This window comes from Osmerus eperlanus, unplaced genomic scaffold, assembly GCF_963692335.1.
Source record: "Osmerus eperlanus unplaced genomic scaffold, fOsmEpe2.1 SCAFFOLD_563, whole genome shotgun sequence".
NCBI classification, from domain to species: Eukaryota; Metazoa; Chordata; class Actinopteri; order Osmeriformes; family Osmeridae; genus Osmerus; species Osmerus eperlanus.
In genome coordinates this window covers 1-12,670 of record NW_026911778.1, presented here as the reverse complement: position 1 = coordinate 12,670, position 12,670 = coordinate 1, and the positions used below count along the sequence as shown (strand labels likewise).

At 45.1% G+C, this 12,670-nt stretch overlaps 1 protein-coding gene across 1 annotated transcript; it reads right to left on the bottom strand.

The window, feature by feature from the left end:
• Positions 1 to 223: 223 nt before the first annotated feature.
• Positions 224 to 9,238, bottom strand: LOC134016597 (bromodomain-containing protein 7-like). Its single transcript, XM_062455944.1, is given in 18 exon segments — positions 224 to 294; positions 497 to 640; positions 824 to 967; positions 1,321 to 1,430; positions 2,039 to 2,337; positions 2,573 to 2,717; positions 3,703 to 3,838; positions 4,270 to 4,377; positions 4,573 to 4,648; positions 5,272 to 5,398; positions 6,248 to 6,432; positions 6,872 to 6,982; positions 7,101 to 7,244; positions 7,389 to 7,479; positions 7,747 to 7,832; positions 7,997 to 8,149; positions 8,151 to 8,205; positions 9,186 to 9,238. Coding segments are annotated over 18 exon segments (2,238 nt in total).
• Positions 9,239 to 12,670: the final 3,432 nt, after the last annotated feature.

The following is a 12,670-nucleotide window of genomic DNA, read 5'->3' as shown; positions in this document are numbered from 1 at the left end:
ACCGAAAGTCATATCAAACCATAAACTGAAGCATCCGATATTATGCACACAATTACAGGATAGTGTAGTCACACTGATGTGTGAATGGGGAGAGCTGAAAACACAATATTAGAAAAAGAGGTTTATTGTGGAAAACACATACAAACTTAAATCAAAAAAACACCTTCTGTACAACATCTGCAGATTCTGTGGTTAGAGTCCCGCTGCAGCCATGTAGCCGCGTTTAGACTGCTACGACCGGAACTTCCTCTGGATTCTCAGGCAAGGCGTCCAAGTCCACTGGCTCCACAGTTTCTGTTACTGAAAGAAGAGTGGCCTCAGTCATTACATTACATTATTGGCATTTGGCAGACGCTCTTATCCAGAGCGACACACAACAAAGTGCATACCCATAACCAGGGCTAAGTGCGCTAGTCAAAAGGAACAAATGTAATTCTTAATTCATACCGAATTAATATAGTGTGTGTGTGTGTGTGTGTGTGTGCAATAAGCTCACCTGTGGTAAGGTCAACAGCACTCTCCTCCAGCAGTCCCTCAGGTAGGGAAATCCCCATGGCCTTCCGGATTCCGTACACGCTGCTGACGTCCCCGGGGTTCACCTGACTGGCCAGGTTTGCTAGGTTTTCTGTCACCTTTTCAGCTACAAAACAAAAAACAAACGCCTCTGCTCAAATCCAGATTTGGCCTTCTGACACCTAACCTCACCTTAAGAGTGTATTGAGGTTTCCCAAGCCCAGAAGAGCTTATACACGGATGCGTTAGGAAGAATTCTACTGGAGCAGGGACCCACAAGTGCTGAAACGGGACAGATGGGGAGACGTACCCAGCTGCAGCTCCCTGGCGCTGGGGGCCAGCAGGCAGATGATGTTGGGCGGTGGCTTGGTGCTCAGGCGCTCGTTCTGGACCTCCTGCAGCTCCCTCAGCAGCAGCGTGGTCTGGTCCAGCTTCTGCTGGAACTGCTTGGCCTCTGCAACGCAAAGCCTCCTGGGGTGACTCTTAGTCCAGCGTAGCCCGTCAAAAAAAAAAAAACTAAACGGGCATGAAGCTCCCTGCCCTCCTCCATCTAATCCCTTGTACACAGTAATCTGCCTTATCTTTGAACTCAAATCGTTTCTCACACAGCAGGTTCATCAGCACACATCACAATCGCCGTCTCTCGGAGCGTCTGAGAAAATCGACCCAATAAAACACGACTAGGAATTGGTTGCCTCAACAACATTAGAGATGGTTCCTGGATATTTCTGAAGTTCAGGCATTAGACGTGTGCCAGTTCAGATGAAAGATAATTCACCGAGTCTTCGACAGGGACAGGTACTATACCTTCTGAGAGCTCTGTCTGGGGCTCCAGGTCCAATCCACCCCCGATCACAGAGCTGAGGGAGGTCAGGCTGGTCTTGCTGCTGGACTCGGGCTGAATTATCTGCAGGAAACTGGAAATTAGCAGGACAGACCAGCAGGAGGACTAATTCTCACTGTCGGCTTCCACTGTCCTCAGAAGGTTTATCATTGACTGGACTACAGAGCTACACCTCATGGTTCAGCACTCGCATGGTCAACAAAGAGAAGAGAATCTCTCAATGTGCTCAACAGAGAGGCTCTCCCTTCAACCGCCCCAGCCTCTCCCGTCCATGAAGAGGAACACGTCCTCCATTCGCACATGCTGGTTTGACATGCCGATATATTTTGGTCTTAAAATAATGTGGTTTTGGTGAAGCCTGATGACTGGCTGGGTGCCATATTCCCAGTTCGGCTTAATTTCCCTGACCAGCCATAAAGCAGGCTGAGTCAATGCTGTGGATCCGTCTGTTACACACTGGAGTACTGTATGTCAAAGGCTCAATTTAGAGCTTTTTGGAATTTTCCTAACTTTGAAGTGTTCTCAATATTCCTATACATTATAGGAACTATATATACGTTATAGAAACGATATCCTTCCCATTCACACGCGGACGGGCGCACGCACACGCGGACGGGCGCACACGCACACACACACGCACACACACGCACACACACGCACACACACGCACACGTTTCCCACCGCTCATCCTCCTGCAGTAAGGCAGCAGGTCTGCGCCTGCGCTCAAAGGCACTCCCAGAGCCACTGGCTTTAACGCTTCCTCCTGCTGACCGTCCGATGGGAGGGCCCCACAGCGAGGGGCCCCACAGACGAGCACGCTCCTGTCTGCCCCCGGGCCCAGCGGGACCCCAGACGGGCGGGGGGCAGGGCGCTGTTTGCACAGCTGCGGCAATAAGCGCTAGCCTGCGAGGATTTACCTCCACGTCCTGCGCCGGCTCTGATCCCTCCGCCAACTCCTCTTCGCTCGGGCCGGCCCGGGACTGCGGAGAGGATATTGAGTCTCTTAAGCTAACATTTACATAGCCTCAGCTCGTCAGAAATAATGAAGACGGCCCGTCATAAAGCCAGAGCACAAGGGTGCAGTGATGGAGGCCTTTCATTTCCAACAGCCTGGACGTTGCAGCAGACTTACGGCTACCTGCCGGCACGCCCGCGTTTGCACGGTACCAGCGCCCAGCTATCACAGCCTCCATCATGACACCCCCGCCCTCTCACCTTGAAGAAAAAAAGAGTCAGGTTCACCTCAGCCGTTTCCGTCTCCTTCAGGCTCTTGGAGTGCTCCCCGCTGGTCACGGCGTCCAGAATGTTGTCCGCCAGCGTGTCCATGTACTCGTCCGTCTTTTTGAGGAATTCTGAGATCCTGCCGAGGCAACCGGGCGAGACCGTTTAATTCTCACGCCCACGCCGTGGCACCCTGGAGCGGCACCAAACACGATTCTCAGCACGGCTGCCCGGGCCTAGCGTGAACAGAATGTCCTCATGCTTCTTCCTGGCCTTTGATTGGCTGATGTATTGGCAGCACAGGCTGACTGATGCAGGAGTTAGAGAATCTTTTTACCGTGAGCGTGTGCAGTTTACCTCAAGGTTTACACCTCTGCCAGCAACACTTTCAGAATTACAGCCTCCACTTATTTACATATTTAAAGGCTAGAGCAGAGTGGCACTATCATGTTTTCACTGGATGTAAATTCATACAAAGGGAGACAAAGCTTAATTGTAGCTTTGTTCCCATTTCAAAGAAGCTAAAAACCATTAGTGAAGTATTGCGACTTTAGGCAGCAAAAAGAGGAACATGATTCCGCATGAGGGCATGAGTTGCAGGACATAATTACATTTGCAGTCGCCTCCATTTTCTGTGACACTTCAATGAGATTTCCTTTAGGAAAATGGACCATTATTTGTAGCTACTGCACAAAACTCCATTCAACAGTTCCATAACACTTCCCACTGACAGTCATCTCTGTTTTCACGACATATGAGAATACATGTGCAGTGATGGACTACTGAATATAACTGAATATAATTCATTTTCGATTAAAAAACAAAAAAGCAAATAGACCTCCCACTCTCCATAGCTGTGTATCCGGGTGAATCTAATATCACTGCATTTTCAGAACAGAAGTTTCCAAGGGAGTTGTATAAATGAAACAATAAAAATGTCTTTTAATGCGCTGCCTGCCTGGCAACACATTCAGCTTATGAAAACCACTGGGTGGGCACTCATCTCCCACATAATAAATATTAGACAAAGATAAGAATCAGATTAGAAACACTCTTCAATTTCATTCAAGTTGCTATTATGAGGAAGATGAATTGTATGTTGTATATGACTGAATGGGACACACCGTTCTGGAGCCTGCAGGCTGGATTCATCCCCATAGTACGAGTAGATCAAGTCTGAATCTTCTTTACTGATGTTGGCAAAGCTGGAGTCATAAATCGGAGCATAGGTGCTGAATGGTCCATAGTTAATGTAGGACACTGTGGAAGAACAGCCATGGTTTACACACACATTCAACACCGCGCCAGAAAATAGAACTGCGTGAAACTTTGCCTTCTTCATTTTGACAGAAGAAAATAATAAAGAATAAATTTCATGAAAAACATGTATGCTGGATACCTTAAATGAGTAAGGTACCACACTTTCTGCCTCCCTAAAATAAGCTTATTTTCAGTTTCTCCACTTTCATACCAATAGAGTTGGGATCAGGCTAATGATTTGAACAAATTGGACACACCACAGAAGAAAATTTACACACGGGACGTACTGGAACGGTAAACGAATGTACAAACTGAGAACTAAAAATGTAAAATGTTCCGATTTAGCTTCGCCACTGCTCCACTGCTGACCTCAGCGGCACAGCGTGACCCAGGGGGGAGCGAATCATGCGGGGCGCTGCCTGTAAACTCACCCGGAGTGACTTTGTTCCTCTTGTCCTCTTTGAAGCCCTGCAGCGTGTTGATGCCGGTCTGCAGCCGGCCCATCATCATGCCCAGCTTCACGGGGCAGTACCCGGAGTCTGCGGCACACAGGAGCACCAGTGTGAAACGTAGATAATCGCCTACGCTCCGTTTCATTTCCATCTGATGAGTAACCCTGTGTGTGCGTGAGCCCCTGTGGCTGAACAGGAGCTTGAATGGGAGCCCACACTGGCGCTTATGAACACACATCAGCACTACAGTAAACCTGGGTCCCCTGGCACGGCACTGCATACCTCCTGAGCTCAGGTCGGCCGTGTTCAGGATGCCCAAGGTGGTCGTTCCATCAGGCTTCCGCCGATCAAATTCCAGCTAAACTCCGACAGGAAAGAAGAAGAAAAAAAAAAAAAAAAAAAAAAAAGAAAGCAAGGAAAATATTGGTTGTGCTTCATGGCTTTACAGGAATACAGTTCTAAAACAGTCACAGGAGGAGGGTGTGTTATGAAGGGCTCTGGCTTCAGCTATGGGTCTGCGGTCTTGTGTGCAGAGCTAGCTTGTCCACTTCCTGTTTGGCTTCAGAAACAGTGGTCTGGAGTGCTGCCCTGTGTGCACCCCGGGGAAGAACGCTGCAGAGAAACCAACAGAATCTAACTGGGGATGGGGCCTGTCAGAGGCAGCTAGGCAAATACAGAGTACACTGCTGCCAATGCATGTAGCTACTGAGCTACATTCATATGCTCCTAGACTTATAAAATACGCTTGCTTTCATTTGCTTCCTTGTCACTTTTTATATATTTAAACATGAAACCAACATAAGATCTGACTAAGATCTGTTGTTTGACGACCAATTCCTCTGACAAGTCAGTACGCTAAACATTTACTGGACAAGGACTTGGACCATGAATAGGGTGACCAGATTCCCCGGAGGTCGGTTAAGATGGATAATAATGCATTTCAGATTGCTGAACTGGGCCAGCCACGACCTGACGTCCCACCTCACTGAGAACGTCCCTGTTGGACAGTTTCCCTCCCGAGTCCTCGATGAGCTTCTTAATCTGCTCCAGCTCCTTCTCAGCCTGAGAGGCAGCCTTCAGAGCCTCGTCCTTCGAGTCCCTGTCCTGTCTGAGAGACACACGCACACGCACACAAGCACACACACAGAGCCGTTACACACCCGTTCTTATACTGCCAGAAATGCCCTCAGAAACATGGCGTATTGCCACTTCACCTGCTCCTTCCTGTCAGTAACATTTTTCAATGGGGTTAATGGAGAAATCGGTACTCTGTGTGTTCATGCGTTCATAGAGAAACATACTGCTTGTCATTCTCTTCAGATTATTACTACTTTCACATGCTGTCGTAGTTCTGGGAAATCTCACATGGCCTCTTCTGTCTTAAATCACAGGGAACCAAAGTGTGAGGGGATGGGCCTTTCAGAGCTGTGAGATGGGACACTGCAAGATGTGACAAACCCAGTTATCGCTGGATTTGTACCAGATTGGATTTTTGCTTGAGTCAATTATAGAAATTTGGCTTTTATAAAAACCCAGAAAAAAAACTTTTTGAACAAAATAGAAAAAGTGAACCCTAAATTTGACATTTTCTTTCATTTTTCGTTACACTGGTTCCCCGCTCATCCCAAACTGCATCTCACCTCTCTGTGTCCCCACCCTTGTGTACGTGAGCAGAGTTGGGCAGGCGTTCAGTGGCTTTAAAGGCACTGCAAGATGTGCTGATAGCACACAAGACCAGACATGCAAAGGCATTCCTTTCATATCCTGCTTCAGGACTTCCAAACGGGGATGGAAAATAGATTTAGATCAGCTTCACTAGAAAGCCCAACCAACGATGTGTTTGGGCAAGAGTGTCAGAAATCCTATGAATCCGAATCAGTGTGCAACAGTGATGCTAAAACATGGGAAGAGGTGCAGGAAATCATGTGGATTCTATTGGTTAGGACTGCAGCGGCACCTGGGCGTGTCCTTGCTAATCCTCCTGGGCGATTGGACCGGCTCGTTGGTGTCCATGGGCACCGGCGTATCTCCGGAATGTTCCGGGTTGGCACCGTCCTCCTTCTCTGCCTCTCCCTGCTTCTTGGTGGTGCTCTCCACGTCAGCCATGAAGTCGATACTCTGTCTCAGGCTCTGCAACCTCTCCTGAGCAGCACAAGCAAACAGGAAAATACTCAGCGAGGCAGCACTTCATCATCACAGAATTCAGCAAATGCACAACTCCGTAATACCACTGATATTTTATTAATTAAATAAAATGAAACACAAACCACTGGGAGAGAGAAACAAATAGAAACCATAATAAAGATATTACCATTTTCTAAGAGGAAGAAAAAGAGAAACAAGAAATGACAAAAGACGTTGAACAAACAGTTGAACGCAGTGTACTAGCTCCCTCTGCTGTTCACACAGCGCCACAATCCCATATAAAAAGTCATTTCACTTTGGCAGTAGTATGAGAGGGCAAGAGCAAAACATTTCAGTGGTACTCATCTGCACTCTGTGAATGCATAGCTTTTCTTGGTCATGACTCCCTCAATGGGACAATTTCCTGGTAAAATAAAGTAAAAATAGTTTTGCTCACCGGACTCAAGATTTTCATGCCAGAGTGGAGAAGCTTCTTTGCTGCTTTGTAATAAATGGTCTCGGGTTTATTGTAGATCATAGCGTTCTCACACATGATCTTAAAATCTACCTGCAACAGTCAAGCACAAAGCGGTTTTAACGCAGGATGAGCACAGCTGTCCACAGTCCAGATGTATCCAAAGATGGCAAAGTTACATTACAGATGTGATGACACAGGGCTGACATACCTTCAGCTCCTCCAGCGACTGGTAATACTCTTTCTTTACTTTGTCCCTCATAGTGCTGAAGTCCATGGGCCGCTTGATGATCAGGGAGTAACCTGGGGCGATGAAATCGGTAACAGGAAAGGCAAAGAAAGCGTTGGGGTCTTTCTGTGGAAGAAACCCATCCAGACGTCAGCATCAGCCACACGTTACACCGACAACAAGCCCATTTCACTGAACGCCCGGACAGATGCAAACACAAAAAAGAAAAGACGGATTCTACACAAAATGAAGGGGACAAGGAGAGAAAGCTGACCTCTGAAGCTGCCTGATCAGCTGGTTCAGAGCCTCCTGCAGTGGAGTCTGCTCTTTTTTCTGCAAAACAGGAACGCAAAACTCACATCTTAAGAGGCTGACAATCCAGTCTGCACACAAACGCAACACAATAAACGCAACAGGAAAAATGACAAAAACTTTGACAAGATTCTACTCTTCCAGCAAAGACCTCAATGCCTCAACAATATTGTCAACAAAAGCCCACAACCAAACACCCTCAGTTGGTTTGTATATGAAGGGTGAGGTTAGGTATCGGGTTTATGAATGAAGACAAAAAAAGACTAACTTACCGTGCATCTAGGCCAGGGATGGAGTGAGGTGCTTGTCCTGGGACATATCTGACCGAATAGGAGTGTGACTTCGCTCCCTGTCATCCCAATCTGTGTCCACGGAATCCTGACCTTTTTTCTTTTTAGTCATCTTGAACACAACAGTTAGCACGGCAATTAGCTAATTGACAAGTTGTATGCTATAATACGAAACTGACATTTGTATTTAAACCGCAAATAACACAACGTTGTTGCCCATGCGAAGCTTATTAGCTCAGCTCGACCACATCACCATTACTCGTTAGCATACTACACCTTTTTCCTTTTCTTCTCATCTCCCGATTGCACGGGACTGTTTCTTTCCTTTTCGCACTTTTTTTTCTTCTTCTTTTTCTTGTCCTTGTGTTTATCGTAATCTGCCTTGTCTTCGTAGAAGTTGTCGTGGCTAGAGCTTCCAGTTGGAGAGTTCAGTCACTTCGTTTCCTGCTACTTTCAAAACTAGCTTCAGTGGCTTCTCCCACGTACTCTGGGTGTGAGAACATGATAATGAACTTAGCTATGTAGCAAAGCACAACTTACAAGGCGGATAACGTTAGGCTACATTTACAAGAGAAAGGAGCCGATGTAACATTATCCAGGCCAAGACATCTCACTAACAAGGTAGCTAAATTAATTTAGTTCAGTATAAGTTACTCACCAATATTTCATGATATTTTAATTAAATAAGCTAATGTGGAAATCACCAGGCTAAAGCACACCTGTCACAAAAACTGCTTAGATAAGTTAGATTAATTGGCTAGCTAAATTAGGTAAATTAAGGTTTCGGAAAACGGTTAGCGCGAATACAGTCGTCATGGTCTGCAGCTGAAAGTCCCGGGAATTTCAAAACACCGGTCGTGCACTAAGCGCTGCATCAAAAAAGCGACCAGGCTAACTTACTTATATCGGCTAACCTAAGTTAGACAACATAGCAAGGCTGAATACCGGGAAAGAAACTGACCTGCAACAAGCTAGCACTATCAGAAATACTCACTTCATCTAGCCAGTGACATTTGCTAGCTATGTTAGCAACGCTAGCCGCAGAATAGTTACTGTAGCTAGTAGAACATTAAACCGTTCGTGAACCCATTGTTGGCCAACGTTAGAGGTGGGAAAATATTTCAATTCCAAATGTGTAGCCTTACTGACTTAGCTAGCTAGCAAATACACTTGACCAAATGGGCAACTAGAAAATTATATAACGCTACGTTAGCCAATAATGTAATACAATTATATGTAGCTGGCTCGCTATAGTAACGTGAATGATTTGGCAAATAACAGATCACCAACTTCTAACTTTGTTTGACCGACAGTTGACGTTAGACTAGAGTAGCTATGACTGCAGCCGGTTAGCTAGCTGCTCGGTAAAAAGCGGGCCATTGATAGCTAATCACATCGGTACATTACTTACATTAGCTAGCTAGCAAAGTCTGTTTCCACCCATAATGGGATGTCGTACGTGGACTTACCTTCATATGTGTGTTTCTCCGATTTGTGCTTTTTATGCTTCTTGCCCATATTGTATTCTGTAGTCGGATCCTAACAGAACAAATTATATGGCGGATCCGTGCTTCTTTGTTTTGTACTTGTAAGGATTTGTAGTTGAATCCAGAGACAGTTTGAAGAGAGTTTTTTTTCCTGCAGCGCCACCAATTGACGGGTGGGTAGAATTGATCACTCAGGAGGTTTGTAAAAAAGTCTCCAGACCCTCTCAAAAAAGTGGAAATATCATAACCACATGTAAATTAACCAATCAAACCACATACGTTTTTCGTAAAACAAAAAGGCTAGTATTAAAGCATTGTATTAAAAACATGTTAAATATATTTAAAACAAAACAAGAACTTGGTTATTTTTGACTTGGCAAAGAACATGCCAATTTTTACATTGTATATATTTTGTATATGTTAAAATACGATGAACACCTTATGTTCCTTGCGTAGCAAGTCATGTCTTTCATGTTTTTTTCAAGTAAAAGCAACAACAACAAAAAAAGATGTACTTACTGGTTTTGCTCTTGGGAGGGTTTTTAGTCAGGCCACCAGTTGGCGCTGTAATCATGACATATTGTTCTAAGTAGAAGCAGAAATGTTCCTGAAAATATTTCGTGGTCAGTAACCGGTTAGTTGCGTATCCCTGATAGCTCTCTCTCACTCTCACTCGCACTCTCGAAAAGTGACACTTGATAATCTCTTGGTCGGTTGTAAGATGCTGGCATACTTTCTATGTCAGGCAGAGATTGTTGAGGATTCGTTTGTGATCAAGCCATGGTAGAGGACCAAAGTTCCACTTCAAAAGTAGATAATCCATTACTATTGAAATGGGTTTTGGTGTGCAAGATGATGTATTTTAAGGCATAAACACATAATTACTTTTTAAGATTACAGGGCAGACATTTACCCTAAAAATGGACTGCTCATAAAGCACTTTCAGGCACACTCCTACTTACACTTCTAACTTAAATATAACCACTTACAACAGTGAGGTGCTGGCTTAGTATTAGAAAAAGACACTGAGACACAAACTCAGACAAGCTGGTGACTGAGAGTCTTGTGGGGGCCACTAACCACACCATAACAATAACCCACAGTTTCTTTGTGTGTGACACAGTCCCAACAAAAGACCATGGGAACAATGGAGCCCCTCATGCATAAATAACTGACAGGTTGTTGCCCAAGCAACCTCCCTAAGCAGAGCCAATGATGGTCAGTGCTGTCCAGGCTTTTTGGGTGGGATCAGGTTAAACACTGGATGACATTAGATTTAGATATAGAGGATACAGTTTAGATTCACATTTTAAGCTGTCAAGGGACTTTTATATTTTATAATTGCCTGGAAAATGCAACATGAAAGACCAGCTAAATTGCATCCTTCCCATAATCTCAGATCCTTGGCCCTTCCTGGACCAACAAGGTCTTTGGCTTTCATGGCAATTTCATGTACCAATGTTAGCTCCTTTCTTTTTTTTTTTGTTTGAAGTTTTTTTTTTTTTTCTGCCGTGACAAACCCTCTTTTCATTGTGGGTCACAGAAAGGGTCTTTGCTTGCCCTGACCCCAAGCAGGACAGCTCTGCTGGGACAGAACGCACCGGCCTGTGCTTTATTAGAGCACTATCTATACTGTATAGCCATCTCCCCCTGAAGAAATATGCTCTGTTAGATTGGCACACTTTGCACATACCAATGGATGACAGATGTTTTTATTCATGGAAGGAAGATATTGTACATTCTTTGAAGCACATTTCAGGTTTTATGAAGAGAACGGGGTGGGGGCCTTGGATCAAGTGTTCACATTCTGGATTCATCAGATTGCAGAGAATATAATAAGTGATTCCAATCGTTCCTCCCAGACTTGGTGTCAGGTTGAAAGGTGACTCAGGCTCTGTTGATAATATCTAATTTTTCATCCACCCAAAATAATTCTCCAGAAAATTCCCATATGTTTTCCCTCGGCACCACCGCATTCTTGTATTCCAGTCAAGTCCTTTCAGAAAGTGAATAAAACTTCTGAAAGTTCTGCTTCTTTTGCCATTTTAAATGCTCGTATGCATTGGAGTAGTTACTTATGCAGTCTAATTTGGCCAGTGTTTTTGTTGGGTTTCAGTGAGAGCCAAAGGGCTTTACAGCTCCTTATCTGTGTGAGTCTGAGCTCTGGCTACGATTAAGCGGAATGCCGTCTCTGTCTGGTTCTGTAAGAGCCCTGTGAATGCAGGAATCTACAATTAGATAAATGAAGAATGTACACAACATTCCTTTATGGACGTCTGGATCAGGTGGAGCATGGCAACAGGTGCTAGAAGGTTCAACATCTGCTAGAAGTCTGGATGTTTGTTAGTCTGTTCACTCCATAGCTGCATACTGTATTGTATACCACCTTTTTTAGTATGGTCCTCTGGGGCAGATGAAGACGTACATTTTAGTGCACACTTGGTGTGACTGTGAATATAATGTACAGAGGGTTGACCCTCTAGGCTGAGAGAGGACGCATCAATTTCTGAGGAGCCAGCTGGAACAGACCCAGACCGAACCTGCACCTCCTTTTGTCTTGCTGAAGATAGACGTGGCAAGTCGTTGCCACAGCCCCAATATTCCAGCAAGTGCCTCAATGCCAGCTTTTCTCTGCTACCCTCCCTCCCTCCACCCTGTCCAGCCCTGGGGGGGGATCCGGGATTCATCTGCTGTGCGTCAGCTGTGAGACGGTACCCACTCTGGAAGTCCATGTACATTTCAGGATTAGAAGGAGATCAGTTACACCAAAGAAGGCCTAACAAATGGCAGATGTGAAGAAATATATTATCATCTGCCACAACAGTGGGTCTGAGGCAAGCGGGGGAGTTCTTTTTCACATGAAAGCCCCAGCCCAACGGAACCAGAGGAAATCATCCACCGCTTTGTTGTTCGACTGGAATTTGCTGTCATTACATATCCTAAACGGCAAAAAGTAAACAAGCAAACAAAGCGCACTCAAAGCGCATATTTCTTTTTTTTCCCCTCAGCTGTTTTGCACATGTCTAGCCCGATTTCTTTAAACCTACCGTACATTATTCATTCTAAAGATTTAGCGTGTTTTTTCGGCATTATCCACAGTGTTTATCCGCTTGCGTTTCCTACATGACTGCTTTTTCACAATGTAAAGGGCTGAAGACATCTCCCCAATTGTGTCCTTTATGTGAAAATCCGGACTAGCAGTTCGCATATAAACGTGCTAGTACTGACATCAGAGTCGTGTTCAGTAAAAAATATTTTGCGGTGAACCCTATAAACAATCAGCAGAGGCTCTGTGTGCTAAACTTTTTTTTTTCCCCTCAAAAAATACCAAAGAATAAAACATGTAGAGACCGCAGGTCTTTGACCCATCATGCAGATGGTCGTATAAGCAAACCACTCTGTGGACGAGAAAGCCGCTGTTTTTCCTATCTGTTTCTAATCCATCACGCTGGATGTGCATTTC